The sequence below is a fragment of the Trypanosoma cruzi genome, genomic scaffold, assembly GCF_000209065.1.
Source record: "Trypanosoma cruzi strain CL Brener 1047053516723 genomic scaffold, whole genome shotgun sequence".
NCBI lineage: Eukaryota > Euglenozoa > Kinetoplastea > Trypanosomatida > Trypanosomatidae > Trypanosoma > Trypanosoma cruzi.
Window position 1 is genome coordinate 490,671 of NW_001849576.1, and position 12,477 is coordinate 503,147.

Below are 12,477 nucleotides of genomic sequence, written 5' to 3' on the forward strand. Positions count from 1 at the left end.
CGAATCTTACAGTAGCGTTAAGTGCTTGTTTGCTTTCCTTTTCAAGTGTGTGTGTCACAAATGGGGAGAAGAGCACAGGGAAACACATTAGACACACCAGTGGGGTGCACAGCGTGTCACTGCAGAACCAGAAATCATTTATTCCCACCAACCATACACAATGAGGTGGAAGGGCTGTGTGTTTTTTCAAAAAGGTCGACGCACAACCACCAACAGACGTGCCAGCGCTCACAGCCAAACCAAAAAAAAAAAGGGATACCCGCCTCGTGGGCAACAGGAGAACATCTCCGGCCTACACACAAAAGCAGCGGAAAAAGCACTAAACAGACAACAGTCAGCGGCACACACGGCAGACTCAGCTGTGCCGCACGGAGCCAGTCGCCCGCCCTGTTGCTGAGAAACACGGCATGGAATATCCGCCGGCCATTGCGCGGGGATGCACGCCAAGCCGTGCACAAAATCCCACCAGGATCCAACGCATTAACTCCAACTTCGCACACATCCCCCACAGTCGCATCCTCGCCATTCCGAGCTGTGCCTCAGAAAGTGGTGAAGGGCAGCGTCGAAGGAGTAAAACGCCTCCGCACCGTCGCAGAGCACCAGACTGAATGAAAGACCAAAGTCCTCCACACTCATCACAGACGCGTCACACGCGCCGCCGTACTTCTCCCTCATGGAACGCCAATCGAGCGTAAATGTCAGCACCGTCATTCCCAGGGCGGCAGCGTGGCCCACTTCAAACGCCGTCCCGCAGCCCGGCCCATCCAAGCAAAACAGACACAGGTCCGCAATGACGGCGTCGCGCCGCCTTACCATCTCCACTTTCTTCACCCGCATCTCCCCAGCCCCTGGGGCCACGTTTCCAGCGGGAATGAGCGGCACGACGCCGTGTACCCACAGAGCCGTGCGCACACGATCCTGGCACGCCGCACCCGTGTCTGCGTCGAACACAGCGGGGCCAGCAATGTACACTCCACTCATTGTGAAACTGCTTCCTTGGCTCCTGTCCCTCCACTCCTCCAAACGTAAAAGAAAAGGAAGCGGAAGAAGTAAATCAGAGAACGGCGCCGTCGCAACAAGGCAGAAGCACGAGGAGCACCACTCACGCAGGACAGGCGTCGCTCGCAAGCAACGGAAACACAAGTTGAAGACAGAGGATGCCAGGAGCACAAAAATGCAGGCCTTCTCGGAAGAGTGCGCCCTCAATAAAATGCACCCGCAGCAAACAAATTAAGAACAACTGTGACGTCGCTGACGCGGCAAGCGGCAGACAGCGACGGCCAAGGCGCCGCTGACGCTACTGCATTCTCCACATTCCGCTCCGCCGCCCTCGCCCAGCGCCTGGCGTGGAGCGTGACGCAGAAACAAGAAAAAATGAAAGCTGCGGATGGCATCATTAGAGTGTGGAGGGTCCACGTATTGCGGGTAACGGGCCCACACACGTGTCGTCCATGCCGCCTACATCAAGACACCTCGGAGAGCAGAAATACGGCCTCCACTTCATCCAGCGCGTTGCTGGGGCGGCACGGTAGTGGTGAGGCAAGCACACACACACCTCATCCACAACGCGGCAAGTGAACGGCAAAAGAGCACAGCAACCACAACACCAAACTCCACACACGCGCAGAAGGGAGCGCGCACAGCCCGTCACTTGTTTTCTAGTGAGTGTGTGAGTGGGATGGACGCCACACCAGCAACAGCTTCGACGGCATCGACGTCTCATACAATACAACACTTGGCATTCCACCCCGTGACGCCGGGCACCAAAAAAACAATATGTGGGCGCAGCGTCTCTACCCTTCAAGCCAGAAGCACGGCGCATCCAACAAACCCGCCTTCCACCCCATCGTGTGGACAAGACGATGCAGCAGAAAGCTAACCCATTAATGCCAGCAATACAATCCCCACGCGATGTGCACCACGGTGTCAGCTGCGTAAGCATGTGCGAATTTCAGACGATGCGGAACAAAAACAAAACCATTGACGATGCACAGTGGTCCGGAAGGAATACATATAGCAAAGCCATCCTCCGTCTGCAGCACAGGACAGTGGCCGCACGGGCTGCAGTTGCGGCCGTACTCGCACGCCTTCAGCGCTCACAGCGTGTGCATAATGGCATGTATAGGTGTGCATGTCAGTGGATATACTTGCAGAGCAGCCATGCCGCAAAAGAATTCAACGGGAACAAAGAGCAGAGAGAGGCAGATAGCGCACACGCAAATTACCCACCTCATCACACACACAAACATGCAGCCGATCAGAAAGTGCAATGTGTGCACTCAACCTCAACACAAGTAAAACAATGAAAAAAACAAAGGGCCGAAGCGTGGGACGACCAGCGCACACACACTCTCATTGCTCCCGTAAAGCAAAACACACACACAGGGAGAGAGAGAGAGGGAGGTCGCCCACTCAATGCAATAAAAACAAAACAGAAACAGTTACGGTGCTCCGCCCATGCAGCCAGGCAGAACGGCAGCGGTGCGTGTCGTGCAAAAGAGAGCACCAACGGGCCTGCATGGGTGTGCATGCATACATACAATGGGCACATTATGTGTGTGCCTCGTGGGGTGGGGTGAGGGCGAGAGTCCATGCAAGGGGACACACACACAGAGAGAAGGAAGAGTGTGTGTGCGGGCGGTGCACGGCTCTCTCACACTCACTCTCACGCGGCCACCACCGCAGCAGCAGCCGCACACGCAACAACAACAAGAAGCAAGAGAGGGGAGGTGGTGTGGGAGACAGCTGTGCTGCCGTCACTGTCGCCAGGTTTGGTAATGTTATTCATATGAATATTTTTGAATGCGGCCGTTTTTTCAACCTCTGCCTCTTTTTTGGCTGGTGGCTCTGCCCCATCCGTTTCTTTTTCTTCGTTTTTGCTTCGTACGCGTTGTACCTCCTTATCCTTTTGCTCTTCTTTCGTCTTTTTCTCTGGTGCTGTTGGCGTTTCTTCTTTTGATTTTTCTGCGGCGTTTTTTTGTTCCTCTTTCGTTTCTGCCTCTTCCGCTTTTTCTTCCGTCTTTTGTTTTTCTCCTTCCGCTGCATCTTCTGTGGAAATTAATTCCGCTGGTACATTCTCTTTCAGTTTCACGGCTGGTGGCTCTTGCACTGTCTTTTCACGGGTTTGTCTCCTTCCTCCAACATCGTCACGAATCAACTCGACACTTTTGGGATTCTCAACGTTGACGGAAACAACAGGCGGAGAGGCTGCGGCCCCTTCCGCCAAGTTGCTGCCGGCAACAACATTTACATTTTCTTTTGCAGTGCCTCCTGATGCCCCTTGTCCAGTACCTGCTTTCTGCTTTCCTTGCTCTTGACTTCCATCGGATGTGCCGCTGCCTGCATTACCATCTGCTTCATCATCGTTTTCTTCAACTTTCTCGCCTTCATCTTCGCTTTTCCCCTTTGTGCCTTCATCGTCACTTTTTATTTCTATTAATTCTCCATTTATTTTCTCCCCCGTCGCAAGAGGCTGTGCGGGATTTGTTGGCTTATTTTTTTCGGTTGCATTATCCGCTGATCCTGGCACCGAGCTCGGCGCTGGTTTCAACGGTTGTTGAACCGTCAATTGAGCGACGCTCCCTGACTGTCCTTCCGGGAGAGATCCCGGGTCTTTGTAATCATCAGAAGTGTCACCAGCAGAAGTGGCAACAACGACAAACTGTTGAGGCCTCCAATGACCGCGGCCATCCACAACGGCACGCACACCGTCCGTCCTCCGACGCACGCATTCCTCCAAAGCTGGATCATTCACACCGCCTCCTGTCCTCCTGCCGACCTCCTCCGCGCATTCACTCCGCAGCTGAGCGCGCCACCGGGGGAACAAATACTCAACCGCACTGCCATCGGCACCTCCAGCACCGTCGGCCGCAATTCCAAAAAGGCCCCACCACAGCATGCAGAGGGCACACACCAGCAGCACACGGCCAGTCATCATCGCCATCACTCCCGTCACTTGCGTGCAGCCTTCAGCACAAACTAACAACACGTCAACGCAGAGTGAAAGCAAGAATTAGAGACACGACCGCTACACCACGCACTGCCACCGCACATTGACAAATGGCAGCAGCAACAGAGCACACACCATGAGGCAGTTGGTATCAGTGAGAGGGCAAAAAATGCACGCACACAGCTCCGCAGTAATTGATCAGCAAGAAAAAAAAACACAAGTAAAAAAACAACAAAAATTTCAATAAAAAGAGCTGCACAGTATGGTGCCAGTGTGCATGCACCACCACACAAAGATGCGTCCACGCAAACAGTTGCGTGCCTATCGTGCATATGGGTGTCTGTTACGCGTTCAACGTGACGGATGCGTGAAACGACGCAGAGCACACAGCAGGGCAGCGGAAGCAAGTGAAGCAAAACACAATCATTGTTTTCTCTTATTTACATCGGACCACAACACACGCGCACAAATCCCCGTGATTAAGTGCTGGCACGCACAGCCCGCATACAATTCTTCAGCCCAGAGTGGTGTACGCCAGCGCGGATACGGCGAGCAGCAGCGTGGCACACACCCACGCAGAGCTGCTGAGGCTGCCGTCGATTTCGCGAAGACGTGACGGTGCGCGGGTGGTCGTCGTGGTTGGTGCCTGTGTTGTAGTTGTGGTACTTGGTGCCTCCGGCGCAGTAGTGGACTTAATGGGCACTTTTGTGCTCGTCGTGGTTGTCGTGGGAGCATCTTCGGCTTCATTATCTTCATTTTCCAAGGAAACACTCGTACCACTTTGTGACTCTGGCGTGCTTCTCTTGACTTCGGTATGTACCACATTGTTCGGGCCGTTTGATTCCTTTTCCAGAGTGGCCGCACCTGGATCCGCTCCGGCTTTTGTTCCATTGTCCGCAACGGGGCCCAAATCTGATGACCCTGACTGATCATTCTCTTGTAGTCCTGAATCTGAAGAAGTAGAATGACTGTTTACGCTTCCATCAGCGCCACCCGGCTTGTTAGTGGTTGGTGTCTGTGTTATCGTGTTCGTCGTCGCACTAGAAGCATCATCCATCTTCGGAGACTCTGAGGTGCACACAGACGGGCAGCAGCACAGGGCGAGCACCAACAGGGCGCACAGCAGACGGCACGTCATCATCATCGTGAGTGTGGTCGTTCAGTGGTGTGGAGCTGACCTGCACAGTGAGGGACATGGAGAGCAGCAGGGGAGACGAGAGGTGCGGCAGACACACACAGAGGGCACACCACATGAGGAGAGGGCAGCAGCCAGGCATGCACCGTACGCCGCACACCACGCACAACACACACTCCAATCCACGGCGGCAGGCACACACACAAACCTGCACTCTGTAATACTTGTATTGTACAATTGTTGTGGTCAGTACATGCGGTCACACACAAAACGAGTGAGAAAAGAGGAGACCACTACGGCTAGACATCAGACTGCAGGCTACCAGAGGGTCAAAAAAGGTAAGAGGGCCGCGCCGCGTCGGCAATCGGTGTGTCACTTGCTTGCGGACCAGGCGTCGTGCGCGATTGTTGTCACTCAACGTGACGCATACGCCCTCGTAGACCCAGAGGGTGGAACAGCCAGCGCCAACCCAAACACAGCTGTCAACACGCCATTGCCACAATCGTGAAGAGCCGGCTGGCACCACACACGGCAAGAAGTACACACCAAGACACGCCATGCACCAAAGGGGCGCATCAAGCCCGCAAACAGTGCGCACCGCTCCAACACCGCACGGTCCTCCCGCACGCACGCACCATCCTCCTTATCTCCGGCTCATTGCCGCCACATCCGACACCCGCACCCCATAATACCAGAGGGAAACACAAAACAGCTGAAGCAGCAACAACAGCAAAACTGCCACCTTGTTGCGCTGACGCCACTGCACGAAAGGGTGCGCCGACGACGGGAGTCCATCGCGCAGGAGACGGAAATGAGCCCAGTAAGACACCCAAGAGCCACACGTTGGCAGTCTTGTCGGGGCTGCCCCAACGCAACCACAACAAATAGTGCCGCAACCACGGAGCCATGCACCCTGACCCACAGCGTGTCCTCACAATCAGAACAGCAGGGACAGAGGGAATTAAGACACACTACCCACAGTGCAGCAGAGCACCCGAAACACACACAGCCATTCAAGAACGAACACAAGAAGCCGGGAAGGCAAAAAATAAAAAGGGCGCATACGGATTGAAAGCCGAAGCACAGAAATTATTTGAGGTCCACATTCTCGCAATGACACACACAAAAAAAGAAGCAAAGTCACAAAACCAAGCAAAAGCGTAAAAGATAAAGCCGCATGCACCAATTACGGAGGCAGAGGCAGTCGTCCCTGTCCTTCAGAGAAACAGCTGCTGGCACGACCCCGCCTCCATTGGAGCACATTTACTTTACTTTTTACTCATGATTAGAGTACGGTGGTTTCCCCTCGTTCCAATCGCATCAAAAAACGCGTGCATACATGTGGTGCTGGGAAACGTCTTTTCTCTCCATGTTACTTCGTTCGCACACAGTTTTCACGGAAGTTAAACCCTCTAAACAAAAACACCTTTTCCCAGAACAACAAACAATGCAATAAAAGACCGGTCATTTTGCCCACCACCGCAAGCAAAGAAGGACATGGGGAATGCAGTGAGTGTATTATATTGTTATTGCTACGGTTTTGCACATCTTGAGTGCGGGGTCAATGTGCCAAGTAAATACTGTCGCCCTGCCGCAGTTTGATTGCGCCCAGCCGCCGCGGCTGCTCAAAGAGGCACCACCACTACCGCCGCAGCAACCACAACAAGAAGCACAAGGGGAACGAGGCCAGCGGTAGCAGCAGCCACACAACAATCACTGTCGGCCTGCTGTACCAACGCATCGGGTATCGCCTGAAAGTCGTCGCCGTTGACGGACGGAATCGGAGTGGCAGGCGCAGAGGCACTGGGAATCACCGCTGGGCAATCCGCCCGAGGGTCGCCCTCCGCTCGTGCAACGTCCTCGCCGGGCGATGGCGCAAAGAAGGCGTCGGGGCCGGAGGCTCTGTTGGCTCCCTCGCTCCCACTGCCAGGTCTCCTCCCTCGCCGCTGAGTGTTGTCCTCACTTTCGGTCCGCACCCCGGATCACCCCTTGGACCGGCATGAAGGCCACCACCAGCGACACCCGCAGCCGAAGCACCGGGAGGCTCCTTCTCAATGGAGGCACCAGACGCCACACGAGACAACTGTGGACGAGTATCCTCCGGAGAAGGCGACCCTGAAGCAACCGCAGACTCTTCTGCTTCCTCCTCTTGCTCGTCACCCTGTCCACCCACCAACGCTCTCGGAACGACAAGACTGCTGCCGTTCGCGGCAATGGTGCACACCTCGCCGTACGTGGGGAATTGATCTTCCCATCTTTCTGAAAATCTTTAAACGTCACTGGGATGTCAGTGCCCTCAGGTCAAGGCTGAAAAACACTGCTGCCGAGGTGCTTCACCCTCACTGTGCCCTCCCCACACGACACCTGCGTGCACACTCCCTTGACGCTTTTATGGCTATCACCGTCCTTCGTCTCCAGTAATTCTGCGTCCAGGCACCACGAGCCACCGCCAGTCAGCGACACACGGAGATAATCCACATTTTCGTCCGAGCACTTCCTGTACGTTGTCCCAGACGAGACTTCGTGAAATTCCAAAGATACGACAGGGCAAACGTCCTTATCCACCAGACTCTCCTTGTCCTCAACGATGCTTGCGGTGCACGTCCCAACGTGACGGCGGTCGGAGGTGCAACGAAGCGTCTCTGTGTCTTTAGCATCGCAAAACATGTGAGGATACTTGGCGGCAAGATTATCGGTTGTATTGCGCTTATTGACCAGGAAGTCGCAGCCACTGCGATGGCCCCAGCTCATCGGCTCCGCCATCCTCCAATTCACGCGGTAGTATCCCATATGCGCAAACATCGCCATCGTCAGAGCCGTGAAGTAGCCGGCACCAACTGGGGGGGGCCATCAGCTCGTCCCACGCGTGGCGTCCCTTCCAGTGAGGGATTTCCTTTTCCCAAGAGCCATCTTCGTCCTCCAGCACCATGCCCTCGAGAGAGTCACAGCCAAAGTGCGCTTCCGCCTTCTCCTGAACGTGCTTTCCTGCCACCATCCTGCGGTGCGTCCCACGCACACTTCTCTCTCTCTTCTTCACCACGCTCTTTTCTCTCATGCTCTCCTGGCTGAACCCAAGCGCATGCGCAATTTCGTGTGCGGCAACGCGAACGCTCCACGCCGTGTCAGTCATGTACTTCGGATCAAAGTTCATGGCGCCAATGTAGGGGCGAAGATCACTCAATGTGTTACACGTGGCCGCCCACACAACGCACACGGAGCGAGCACCCACCACACCAGGCACACGCGCAAGCGAACCCTCATCCATCCATCATGCGGCATCAAAATTACCTGCCATCCCGCCCTCAATGGGACACGGAGCCCAACTCAACGCAGTCACACGCGGTGCTCCACACCCGCAGGAAAGGTGACGCGGGCTGCGCACTCCCTCTCCCTTCTCCTCATGGCCACGGAGGAAGACAACAGCCGCCACACGCAACTGCCAGCATGCACTGCAAAAGAAGCATTCAAATCCACTGCAATGTGCATCTTGTGTGTGTGGTTGTGTGTGCCTGCAGAAACACAAAGCAAAAAAGTAGAGAAATGGAAGCAGAGTGTGTGGGATGCAACAAAATGTACAGCGGAGGTGCATGGCGGAAGCAACAAGAAGAAGACCGCTCAAACTCATGAATGCACTGCAGCCCAAGCAGCGGCAATTCACACAAAATTTATCCAAAACAAAAAAAAGCTTTCCCTTTCATCTTACACAAACCCCATCACACAAAATAATTATAAATAAAGAAGAAATCGTCCATTACTGTTCCACACAAATTAACAAAAGACAGCCGGCTGCCGTGCGGCCACACCAAACTGTCTGCATATATTTTGCCCCCAAAATAAAATTAAAAGATATTTAAATGCCTTTCAACCATCCGACCCTCTGCGTGTCCGCACATCGTTTATATTTCATGGGTTCATCTGCGTGTTGCTGCTCCCCTCAGCCCTCTCATCGGCGCGTGAGTGCGGCCCGCAGAGCACAGTCACTCGTGTGTGTGGGGACTGAGAGAAGCACGCAGAAATGACGGCAGTCGCGTCACTCCATCGGGAGAGTGAGCGCAGCAAAAGAGAAAAATCATCAGGAGGGAAAAGAAATGCTCACGAGGCCGACACCGAAGGGACTGCCGGCGCGTGAAATAAACACGCAAAGCAAAAATCTTAAAAACACGGCGGCAGGGTGTGGCTGTGCGTGTGGCGCTGCGGGTGTCTGCCCGCCCTGGCCGCAAAGAAAACAAAACAAGAGGGAAGAAATGTGTGCTCCGCCCCACAGGCCCTCGTCGCACGCCCACACGTCACGGCTCCCTCAGCGCGCCGTTCGTCGCGGCCCCTCCTCATGCGTGCAGCAGGCGAGGCGCACAGGGCCGTCGTCATGAGCGTGTCGGTGGTGTGCGAGTGGAGCAGTTGGGCGGAAACACACGGCACCCCTCACAGGAAGAGTGCAGCAACAAACAATTAAAGAGGGAAGAGTAGAAAAGAAAAAAACGTCCATAGTGATTGCCCCCAAAAAAGCAAAAAAAAGAGGGATGTAAAAAAAAGCAACAAACACATAAAAATAAAAAAAGAATTTTAAAACAAGAAAGAAGCAAGCATTAAAATAAATTTAAAATACGCAAAAAAAAGGACTGGGTTTGTAAGAAATAGATAAACGCTCACAGCAAAAGCAAATCAAAAAAATTAACAAAAAACAAACAACAACAATAAAAAACAGTTACGGTGCTCCGCCCATGCAGCCAGGCAGGACGGCAGCGGTGCGTGTCGTGCAAAAGAGAGCACCAACGGGCATGCATGGGTGTGCGTGCATATATACAATGGGCACATTATTGTGTGCCTCGTGGGGTGAGGTGAGGGCGAGAGTCCATGCAAGGGGACACACACAGAGAGTGAGAGGAAGAGTGTGTGTGCGGGCGGTGCACGGCTCTCTCTCCCTCACTCTCACGCGGCCACCACCGCAGCAGCAGCCGCACACGCAACAACAACAAGCAAAAGAGGGGAGGTGGTGTGGGAGACCGCGGTGCTGCCGTCACTGTCGCCAGGCGTCGTCGTATTACGTTGCTCAGCGGCAGATTCAACTGTTGTTGCGTCTTTACTACCAGCTGTACTCTCACGGTGCTGTTCTTCATCTTTCAGTGGGGTATCGGATATTTGTGCATTTTTGGAGTTTTTTTCTCGGTCCTCTTTATCCGAGCTGCCGGTGGTTTCACTGCCACTGGGAGACGAAGACTGGGATGTTTGCTCCTGGTTGCTGCCTGGTGATGTATTATCTGCAGGAATTGTGTCTGGTGCAGCCACTCTCCGGGATTTATCCTCGTGTGATTCAGTCGTATTTGGTGGATCTTGTGGTGGTGCTGGCGCTCCGTCCGTGCCATCCCGTGCTTCGGTCGACTTCAGTCCTGTTGGTGTTGTTTCTTCGCCTTTCTTGTGGATCGTTTTGCCTTGCGCGTCCACGCTGTGTTGATGCGATCCCTCCGCCGCTGCGTCACCTGCGGGCACATGACTGCATTCGCCCAAGGCATCTTGACCTTCGCTGCAGCGCCCGGACTCTGGGTGATTCCTTTGCTCTTCTTCACTGCGAACGTCATCGGAATGCTGCTGGTGGCCAGCACCACCTGCTGATCCGTGAATTTGGGCATCAAAACCACCTTCCACATTTAAAGGAGGCGGAGATGACAACACGGCAGTATTCGCGCCGGCGGCCTTTGACGATTTCGTTGTTGGGCTGCCAACTGACGCTCCCGTATCCCTCGAGATGTCCGACTCTCTGTGAGCTGCATTGTCTTCCTTCGCCTTTTCTTTCTCCAGCGCATCTGCAATATTACTCCTCAACGTCTTTAAACACGTTGCTTTTTCATCTTCCTGTTTGCAGTATTTCTTTTTAATCTCATCGTCAGTCTTATTCGCCAGCAAACTCAAAGCCTCCACATATGACTTATTGCAGAATTCATCCTCCAAAGTTCCCTCACAAAAACCACAGCCGGCACCGCACCACAGCACGCAGAGGGCACACACCAGCAGCACACGGCCAGTCATCATCGCCATCACTCCTGTCACTTGCGTGCAGCCTTCAGCACAAACTAACAAACCGTCAACGAAGAGTGAAAGCAATGAAAAAATACAAGTCACACGGCACAGTAAAAAACACCAGCAGCAGCAGCACGCATTCGATGAGAAATATTGAACCAATGAAAGTGCAAAAAACGCACAACACGCCGCAATAATTTGAAAAAAAAAAAAAGCACACAAAAAAATAAAAACAACAGAAAACAAGCAGCAATAAAGTAAAATACAAAACAAGAAAAACTGCACCCAAATGGCTCCAGTGCACATGCACCTATCCTCAAATGTGATTCCACGCAAAAATTTGTATGCGTGTCGTGCATATGAGTGTGTCTGGGATGCGTTCAACGTGACGGATAGAGGGAGCAGCAACGCGGAGCACACAGCATGGCAGCGGAAGCAAGTGAAGCAAAACACAATCATTGTTTTCTCTTATTTATTTACATCGGACCACAGTGGACACGTACAAATCCCTGCGGTTGAGTGCTGGCACGCACAGCCCGCACACACCTCTTCAGCCCACAGTGGTGCACGCCAGCGCGGATACGGCGAGCAGCAGCGTGGCACACACCCACGCAGAGCTGCTGAGGCTGCCGTCGATTTCACGAAAACGTGACGGTGCACGGGTGGTCGTCGTGGTTGGCGTCTCTGTTGTCGTCGTCGTTTTTGCCTGTACATTAATTTTAGCCACATTTTTTTCCTTTGCCTTACCAAAATGTTTAGTCTCTGCATTCTCAGTGTTTTTTTTTCCTTCGCCGGCTGCTCAACCTTGAGGCCCTTCCACACAGGACGTACTTTGTGACTGTTCCGCACCGCTTCCCAAACTTGTTGATCCTGCCGTATTGGTCCCACGTGATCCTTCTAGAGTACTGGCGATTGTGTGGGAGTCATTACCATCACCAGCGGCCGTCACGCACACAGAATTGCAGCAGCAGCAGCAGCACGAGAGCGCAATAAATAACACGGCGCACACCATACGAAGCCGCACCGTCACCACCGCAGTCACCGTCACCCGTAGTGGAGTCGCTGGTGTCAGTCAGCTGAGCGGTGAGACAGAAGAAAAAGAATGAAACGAGAGGGAGAGGAGCGGGGCACAGCGGATACAGCGAGAGAGAGCAGACAACATGAGGAGAGGGCAGGAGGCCCAGCCGCACAGTTCACACACCACGAGACGGCATCCACGCAAGGAAGGCACACAACGCCAGCAGCCACCCACCATGCAGGAGGAGAAGACATCCACCACCATCTCCCTCAGCTCATTCCCACAGCCAACGGGAAATGGCCACAACCCGCAGCCACAACACAACGCACACGGAGCGAGCGAACCCTCATCCATCCATGACGC

The 12,477-nt window shown here is 53.8% G+C and overlaps 4 protein-coding genes and 2 pseudogenes across 4 annotated transcripts, besides 8 other annotated features; all 6 read right to left on the reverse strand.

Annotated features, from left to right (window-relative positions):
- Positions 1-3,696: part of a sequence feature (areas not merged during assembly with more than two copies in the genome that could not be assigned to a particular haplotype) that runs on past the window's edge.
- Tc00.1047053508221.539 (hypothetical protein, conserved) lies at positions 481-981 on the reverse strand (the record flags this gene model as incomplete). Its single annotated transcript, XM_816901.1, has 1 exon — positions 481-981. One exon carries the CDS (start codon positions 979-981, stop codon positions 481-483), a length of 501 nt encoding a protein of 166 aa, XP_821994.1.
- Positions 2,666-3,943, reverse strand: Tc00.1047053508221.550 (mucin-associated surface protein (MASP), putative; the record flags this gene model as incomplete). Its single annotated transcript, XM_816918.1, has 1 exon — positions 2,666-3,943. The coding sequence occupies one exon, from the start codon at positions 3,941-3,943 to the stop codon at positions 2,666-2,668; it is 1,278 nt and encodes a 425-aa protein (XP_822011.1).
- Positions 2,897-3,050: a sequence feature (CT-rich).
- Positions 3,697-4,601: a sequence feature (heterozygous, Esmeraldo-like haplotype).
- Positions 4,464-5,093, reverse strand: Tc00.1047053508221.560 (mucin TcMUCII, putative; the record flags this gene model as incomplete). The annotated part of the gene is made up of 1 exon (XM_816919.1): positions 4,464-5,093. The coding sequence occupies one exon, from the start codon at positions 5,091-5,093 to the stop codon at positions 4,464-4,466; it is 630 nt and encodes a 209-aa protein (XP_822012.1).
- Positions 4,602-10,405: a sequence feature (areas not merged during assembly with more than two copies in the genome that could not be assigned to a particular haplotype).
- Tc00.1047053508221.570 lies at positions 7,288-8,346 on the reverse strand (annotated as a pseudogene).
- Positions 9,581-9,697: a sequence feature (A-rich).
- On the reverse strand, positions 10,011-11,114 carry Tc00.1047053508221.580 (mucin-associated surface protein (MASP), putative; the record flags this gene model as incomplete). Its single annotated transcript, XM_816920.1, has 1 exon — positions 10,011-11,114. The coding sequence occupies one exon, from the start codon at positions 11,112-11,114 to the stop codon at positions 10,011-10,013; it is 1,104 nt and encodes a 367-aa protein (XP_822013.1).
- Positions 10,406-10,518: a sequence feature (areas merged during assembly that could not be assigned to a particular haplotype. This can correspond to areas where the two haplotypes were merged or to regions with more than two copies in the genome that were merged during assembly.).
- Positions 10,519-12,477: part of a sequence feature (areas not merged during assembly with more than two copies in the genome that could not be assigned to a particular haplotype) that runs on past the window's edge.
- Positions 11,298-11,375: a sequence feature (A-rich).
- Positions 11,647-12,108, reverse strand: Tc00.1047053508221.585 (annotated as a pseudogene).